Raw genomic sequence first — 7986 nt, 5'->3', positions numbered from 1 at the left:
AGGACAGAGACGGTATCGGAGGTGTAGGGCTAGGTGAGATGGGCATGGGCCCACCTCAACAGGTCAGTCTTGTTTTGAAGACTTGTCTCCTATTTCATAGGAGCAGATCATACATTACAGTATTCCTGTCAGGTTCCTACTGGCTAACTCAGCTGCAGCCTGGATCAGTTGAAATAAGATAAACTACACAGACTTTATTGTTGTTGTCGACTGTCAGAAGATGAAATCAGTGATACTTTAAGTTACGGTGCAGTTTATTCAGGTCCCATACTGACTTTTACCCCATTCTGGTGGAAATTTGGATCTGATCAGAGTTTTTGACAGAAGCACTGATTGGCCTACAAAATCAGAAAGATGAGTTTTAGGCATATGATTAAAAGTGGTTATGTTTTGTCAGGTATTGGCATTAAATTGAAAATGATTATATTTAATTTGAAGTTAGAGATTGTTGGGGTTATGGATTGATGGCTCATGTTATCCATGCCAATATACCAACCATTTGACATACTTTTTTGCACCTCTGTCTATCTTCAATGTGCAAATTAGTTTGAGGGGTTACTGAGTGACAGAAAGCCTCTATATGTGCTCAACTGTCTAGTGTGTGATTCCTTTTCGAAGTCATGACTGAGAAAATCGATATCTGTGTACCTCTGTCTCTCTCTCTGTGCAAACAAAGTTGTAGCAGTGGTTCTACAGCATACACATCAGTTAGTCTTCTTTTTCAGGTGGGCAGGGTCTGGCCATCGTCCTACAGAGCCCTCATCAGTGGCCTCTCCTGTCTTACACGCCTTGATGACTTCACCTGTGAGTGGATTGGCTCTGGATTCTTTTCTGATGTCTTCAAGGTGGGTGACGATCAGTTACTACTTGTTTTCTTATGGTTTTTTTATTTATATTTATTAGGCATCCACCAGTCTGTTCCTGGCTTTCTTCTGCCCTGCTCAATTTCATCTTTGCTCCTTTCCATCACTTTGTTTTGTTCCTGTATCTTTTTATTTCACACCTCTATTCATGCATCCATCTGGACTGTTTTATAATAAGCCAGACAAGCTTTCATGGCCCACATACTGCATATGTTGGAATTTCATTATGTCTTCACAGTAATATGCCATTTATTGCACATCTGTGTAATAGTATATCTTTATTGCACTGGTGAACTGGTGTGACATTCAGTTTCCACAGTGTCTCTCTCTTGTCAGGCTGTAACTTGGGGTTGGGCTGATTAACAGTACTGCTGATAGTGTCTGACAGCTGTTGGTGATGGTTGAATGTCGTGCATGTGATTCATTGATGATCCAAGCTGATTTTAAATGTCTGTATTGGAGAAAATCAAGACATATTTTAATAGATTTTTTTTTATTAGCCTTATAAAGTCCTTTGTTCATTGTAACCCATAGTGTCCTGGGTATGCCAGCTGTCAAAAACAACTGACTGTGGGCTGTGGAAACAGTGGAGCTTATTCATAATGCACAGCACTGCAAATGAGTGAACTAAAGAGCAACACAAATAAACAGCAGCCAGCAGTTTCAGTGAGTGATGGCCACATTTACAGCTTAAATTAGTGTGTGAAATGGGTATGACCACCCGGTTTAAGCAGCAATGAGCTGTTTGGACAGGTTATGATGGAGGCTGTACGTTGTCTAGCATGTCTGGGTTAAACTGGCTAAAGATGTGTGTATTGTTGTAGCTTTATTCTTTAAGAACATGTAGGCTAAATATCACATTGTGGTTCTGTGATAGGTAATACTCATTATTAATTGACTCAAATTGTAATTTAATAGCAACAGCACTGTAAACATCTTGCTCCCAAAAGAAATTCCATTTTGCCAGGCACCCCCTAAGCCTCTTGGGAAATTCCTGTAACTAATATTTTATGTTCTGTGAGAAAGGAATCCATAGGTAGGAGAGAGATGAAAGTGGTAATGAAGTAGAGGAAATGTCAGCATACTGAGTCAAGTTTTAATGATGAGAGACAGGAATGAAAGGGTGGTGAAATTAATGGTGACAGTGGAGGAGAAGCAAGAGGGGAAAAAGCTTGTAATGGTGGATAGACTGTAGAAGGGGATGAAAAATGGGGTTTGGTGGAGGTTTTATGAGTTTACTGAGTACACGAGATGTGGGCAGACGAGGAGACGAAGGGGAGTTTTGGATGAGAGTGATTTACGGGTTTGCTAGAGCTTGAGTTGGGAGGAGGTGGACAAAATTAAGAAAGGGTTTGTAGGAGAAAGACATTATGGTTACAATATGTTTCCCAGAAATAAGCAGTGGTGAAAAGATCAGAGAGGAGAGTGGAGAAAGAAAGGAGAATGGTGGAGGAGAATGATATGGGTGAAGGAGAGGACTGCTGATGACAGTGTGTTGGAGTCCACAGTGCAAAGAAGAAAGATGGGGATCAGGAATAAATGCAGATGGGGGATGTGAAGAGTGAGGAATCGGGGGTCGGAAGAGGACAGACGGATGTGGGGGAGGAGGCCTTCAGAAGAGTGGCCATCTGTTGTTCCTGCTGTCCTGTGGTGGAGACTGTCAGCTCTTATAGCCAGGGCCCTCCTTTTGAACTTGAACAGAGAGATTTTTGTGTCTGTACGACGTGCGGACAGACAGAGGAGCAAACACAGAGGGCTCCCCAAAACCGAACCAGTCTGCATGATTCTGTGTAGTTTTTCTACTAGGCGATGTACTGTAGGTACTGTTGGTAACCTTTAGAGATGATTACATATTCAGTATGGAGCCTGTTTTGTCTAGCAGTATATCTCACTGACCTTTGTTTTTAATGGTTCCTATGTAATCTCTATTGACTTTGTCCAATCTGTCTGTTTCCTTTCCTGCTGTAAGTGACACTGCCCATCCATTGTGTCACCAGTGTACTGTGGCTATGATGATGTAGGAGGGTCAAAGAGCCATTGTTAGAAGATGATATAAAGCTGCCCACTATTGTAGTGAATATGGCTCTTATAGTCTCTTTGGGACCATGTTTTCAGGGTTGTCCTAACAAGAATTTCTGTCTCCAAATCATGTACCATAATGCTTGTCTAATGATACGTAGTTAATCGTACAGTATCTAATCATATATTACTTTTGTTTCCGCACATCTTGGCATATTATTTGTGTACATTAGCTGTATTTAAACTTCCCATTTTATGTGGTGTAGTTTAAAATGGTCACGATGTTGATTTATAATGCCATAGCTCTCATACTGAGTGGGCTCTGTTTTGCATGTATGTATGACACTTGCAAATTTTTTCCTGTGTTATATTCCCTGTCTGGCGATCTTGGTAATGTTTGAATAGCCTCTTTATTGCTGAAGGCTGTCTGTCTTTTCAAACCACTTTATTAAAGCCTGCATCATGGTCTAAATATCTTCTTTCAGGAAGTGAACAAGCAAGTATAGATAGATCAGTTTGCAGCAGTTATGCGGTGTGCTGCCTTCTGTGGTTTGCAGGTTGATATTTCCTATTTGCTTGCATGTGTGAGTGTATTCAGAAGAACTTAAGTTCTTGGTAATTAATGTACTGCATTGTGGTATCTGAAACCTGTGGTGTGAAGATTAAGGGCACCATTCTGTTTCAAAGAGGCTAATGAGGCAGTGATAAGCATGCAGCATGGGGCTCCCTGTGTTTAATAGTAACTAACATTTGTTGCAAGAAATAGTTTGTGTTGTATTATGGGCTCAGTACAGAGATGAAATGCGGTAAGTGCTCTTCTAGAAGATTTTTCACACAACACTGCTTATCCTTAGTCACAAAGGATGTGAAGCACGTGTGAAGACTATCTATCATTTCTTCTTTTTGCTACCACACATCATTTAGACAGTGTTTTAAATAATTGTCCCAGTTTTTTCAGTTTTGTCATTATGTTTTAATTGTGAAACCATAGCTACTTGGGATTTAATGTAACCAGACAATGGCAACAAAATTGTTTCCTAGTCTTGAGAAACAAGATTATTTCAATACACCTGTTGTATATCACTCAAGGCATGCTGAGAAAGGCTCCACCCAGCCATGGAAGGATAGATGATGATGCCACCACTTTCTAGCAGTTAGATGGAAACTAAAATCCCAGTGCACAATAATGCAAAATGGATTGTGCAGCTCTGGCCTCACACATATGCTCTGTCATGGCTGGTCAGCAGTGGCTAACCTCATTTCACTTCTCATTTATATGCTGCCTTCCTTTTTTACTTCCTCTCTTTTCTTGCTACACAAGCCAGATATGTTTTTTCACATAACCACTGTAGAATAGCAGTGTTTCAAACTGTTCAGTGAACCAAGCTGAAAGTTCTAGAAATTGTGTTAATTTAAAGCTTTATGCAGTCTCAGCTTTTGCAGCCAGTTATTATAGCCCCGATACTGGGATTAAGTCATTGTTTGGTTGTATTTGCAGCATGTTGACATGTGGCATCATTTTACTGTTTTACAGGTACGTCATCGAGCCTCAGACCAAGTTATGGCTCTTAAGATGAACAAGCTCAGCAGCAACAGAGCAAACATGTTGCGAGAGGTCCAACTAATGAACCGGCTTTCACATCCAAACATACTCAGGTTGGTTACACAATAAATAATCATTATAAAAAAAACTTTAAGCCTGACTTACAAAATGGGGTTATTATTTTGAATTTTATTTTGTTCTATGGGGAAGAACCACCAGAAACCAACTTGAAAGCCTTATTAATGTAATGTATAAAACAAAATTAGCAACATAATATGGTTAATCTCCACTTTTATTATATGTTGTCATATAACAGGAGCTACTTAGTGAAATGTGATTCCCCCTGGTATAAGAAACCGATTAGTCCTGTTGGTTATGAGTTCCTTTAGTCCATTGAATGGTCAAATCCAAAAAGCCTGTTATGTATCAGTTTATTATATGACATTTAGCAGTAAGGTGCCAGTATCTTGGAACAAGCTCACTTTCATACATTCACAATAGGCTTATTTTAAGGCTTAAGATATTAGGTCACTTAGGAACTGCTAATAATAAGTAAAGGGTAAATCCCCATTATTTCCTCACAGATAATGTCTCACATTTTATTTCCTCTAACACTGGTCTCTTTGGTAATATATATTTTCTCACACTGTTTGCCTCTGCATTTACCTCTTACCTTTATCTTCTCTCACTTGCACTTGAGTCTGTGGTTGTGTCCTGCTTCCTTTGGGTTTTCTAGAAACTGTGTCAAGCACAGAACCTATTAACAATGGATTTTCAAAATGCTAGCTCCTGTTGCAGCTACAGCAGCTGCCTAAAGGGGAAAGCAAAGGAGCGGCATCAGGCTGTGAACAACCATGGTTTTTTTTTTTTTTTTTGAGACTCTGATCAATGATTTGTCTAACCCTTTACACCTGGATCTGTGGTCCTCAAGTGACACTTTATGTTGTGTGTTTTGTGTTGACTCAAATTTTTTGGACTTATACTTTGCAGAAACCATCTACAGCAAACAGCTTTTATACATGCTGTATAATACTAACTGTGTTTTGTGAGAGAGCTGGTTGGCTTATACCTTGATACTCAAAGCACAGGCAGTCCAATCTTGAGACTAAACCAGTGATAGATGCAGACTTGTCTGATGCATTTACTAAAACTGTAATGATTAAATTGTCTTTTTGTTTTTTTGTTGTTCAGACTTGAACGTGAAATGTTTTTTCATCTAATGTTCTTTCTTTTTGCAAAACGAAGGCAAAAGGTCAGATAAATAAAACTGTGCTTTATACTTTGTGGGGTATGTGGGGAAACTGGATCCAAGCAATTTAAAGAAACATTCACTGTGAAGCCCCAGAATAGTGCTGCTGCTGCTGCTGTTGTTGTTTCTATTCTTCTATCATATTCACATTCTGAGCTCTGGACTAGTGGGTGGAGAGTGTGTGTCTATGAACATGCACATACATGCATAAATATCTGTGTGCATACACACACATGCATAGTGTTGATTACAATTGCATCTTTGTTGGCCATGCCTCATGGATTGTGTGTGTCTATGTGTTAACGAGCAGACACTGAGGAGGTCATTGTTAGCCTAAGTCCAACAAGGACCCACAAAGTTGACCTTTTGATTGCCTCTAGAATTACTAGGCCTCATGATTCAGTTGGTGCATATGTTGCTCTGCACAGTGCACACACACACATGCTTCACTTTAGTCGAAGTACATGGTTGTCATTGGGTTAAGAATATTTTCCAGCCTCTTGGGCTTGTGAAGATTGTTAAACTCACAAAAAAAAAAATAGTGGAAAAACTATCATAAAGCAAAAACATGGCAGTTTAAAGAGACTGATAGGCAAGATAGAGGGGACAGTGGATGGAATGCAGGTGATGCAGTTGAGCCCTTATTATTTTCCTGTTAACTAACACTTTCACAATGATAGTTAACAGGAAAATAATAACCAGACAAGTAAACACTTTCACAATGATTACTTGTCTGGTCTTTCCTGGTGGAATTTTAATGTTTTCTTACTCACTGTTTCTGTTTTCTATGTTTGCTCACACCAGAAAAGGCCATTCAAGTGTTTTGTGTCCCTATATAGCAAGTGATTAAACTAAGATAAGCTAAAAATGTGTATGTAATGTTTTCCCCCAGTGTTAATTAATTAATCTTTAATTATTTGTAGTCAAATTCTAACATGTACTCTTTTTAAATGTTGACTTTATGAGACCAGTATTCAACAACACCTTAATTTAGCATTTCTTCTGTGATAATGTAGGTTCAAGGGAGTGTGTGTCCATGAGGGCCAGCTTCACGCTCTGACTGAGGTAGGGGATCACTTACAGACACACAGTTTTCACATTCACATTTTTCTGTACAAGCTACTGATATATTAGCACAAATGAAAGGTCGTACACTGGTGTGATTACAGTATGTCTTGTGCCTGTGTAAGAATGTGAGCACAGAGACCCATGTTGTTCACCTGAAAATAGCAGGAACATATACAAGTGTGTTTTTGCATACCGGTATGTTCCTCCTATTTTCAAGAACGACATGTCATCCATAAACGCAACACAGCTCAGCAGCCTATAATTACAGAAATCTAGAAGATCTGAATGTTTTAGGTATACACAACACTTAGGCTATGTGTGTGGGAGAGGGGAGGGTGGAATTTGATACAGGCAGCTCATAAAAGTCTCCACAGATGCTTAATGTTAGAGCACACACCATTAGGCTTACAGTGTGCAATATTATCAGGCTGCACATAGCCTATATTTAACCTGTGTATGTTCATCTGTGTGTGTGTGTTTGTGCTTGTGTGTGTGTGAGAGGGAGGAAGAGAAGGAGAGAGATGACTCTGTGGTTGTGATAATAATTAATTAGTCCCAGAAAGTGCTTGATAAGCAGTTAATGTACATAGCTCCTTAATGAGAAAGCTAGTTGAACTGAAGGTCCAGTCTAATCCTTTTCATTTGGAAGAGCAAGGAGGGGTACAGTACAAACAGTACAGTACAATTTAACCTGAACACATAAGCCGCACAAAAATGCACATTCATACATGTGCATATGTACACTTCAGCAAGTGATTCAAGATACATCCTTTTATTTGAACATACTGGACATGTGGTGGTCAAAAATATACTACGTAAGTGTGGACAAATAGTTTAAAACACAGAATTCACCCCCTCAAAGAATAAACACACTATTAACATTAAAACAAAGAACCTTCCTGAAGCACACACATGTGTTTGATTACACAGTTGTGCTGCACAGTGAATGCGCTTATTGTAGCCTTGACAAAGACAAACACCAGCTTTCTGCAGTTTCATAAGAGAACACATCTTAATATACCAAATTATATATACATACATATATACACACACACACACACAGTCTACAGTAGCTGCAAAGTGATTGTTGTAAATATTTTAACAGATGCTTTAGAATATACAGTGAGGAACAGAAGTATTTGAACACCCTGCGATTTTGCAAGTTCTCCCACTTAGAAATCATGGAGGGGTCTGAAATTCACATTGTAGGTGCATTCCCACTCTGAGAGACAGAATTAAAAAAA

The 7986-nt window shown here is 39.2% G+C and overlaps 1 protein-coding gene across 1 annotated transcript in view; it reads left to right on the top strand.

Annotated features, from left to right (window-relative positions):
- Positions 1–6: 6 nt before the first annotated feature.
- tesk2 (testis associated actin remodelling kinase 2) overlaps positions 7–7986 on the top strand; it is a 21914-nt gene continuing 13934 nt past the window's right edge. Inside the window, exons 1-4 of the mRNA XM_020586139.1 lie at positions 7–62; positions 726–845; positions 4417–4538; positions 6691–6739. Coding sequence (XP_020441795.1) covers positions 39–62; positions 726–845; positions 4417–4538; positions 6691–6739 — 315 coding nt within the window. The 5' untranslated portion in view covers positions 7–38. The remainder of the gene's footprint in view (positions 63–725; positions 846–4416; positions 4539–6690; positions 6740–7986) is intronic.

The sequence above is a fragment of the Monopterus albus genome, unplaced genomic scaffold (genome assembly GCF_001952655.1).
Source record: "Monopterus albus unplaced genomic scaffold, M_albus_1.0 scaffold396.1, whole genome shotgun sequence".
NCBI lineage: Eukaryota > Metazoa > Chordata > Actinopteri > Synbranchiformes > Synbranchidae > Monopterus > Monopterus albus.
The sequence above is the reverse complement of the archived record's forward strand: the minus strand, read 5'-3'. Positions and strand labels throughout refer to the sequence as shown.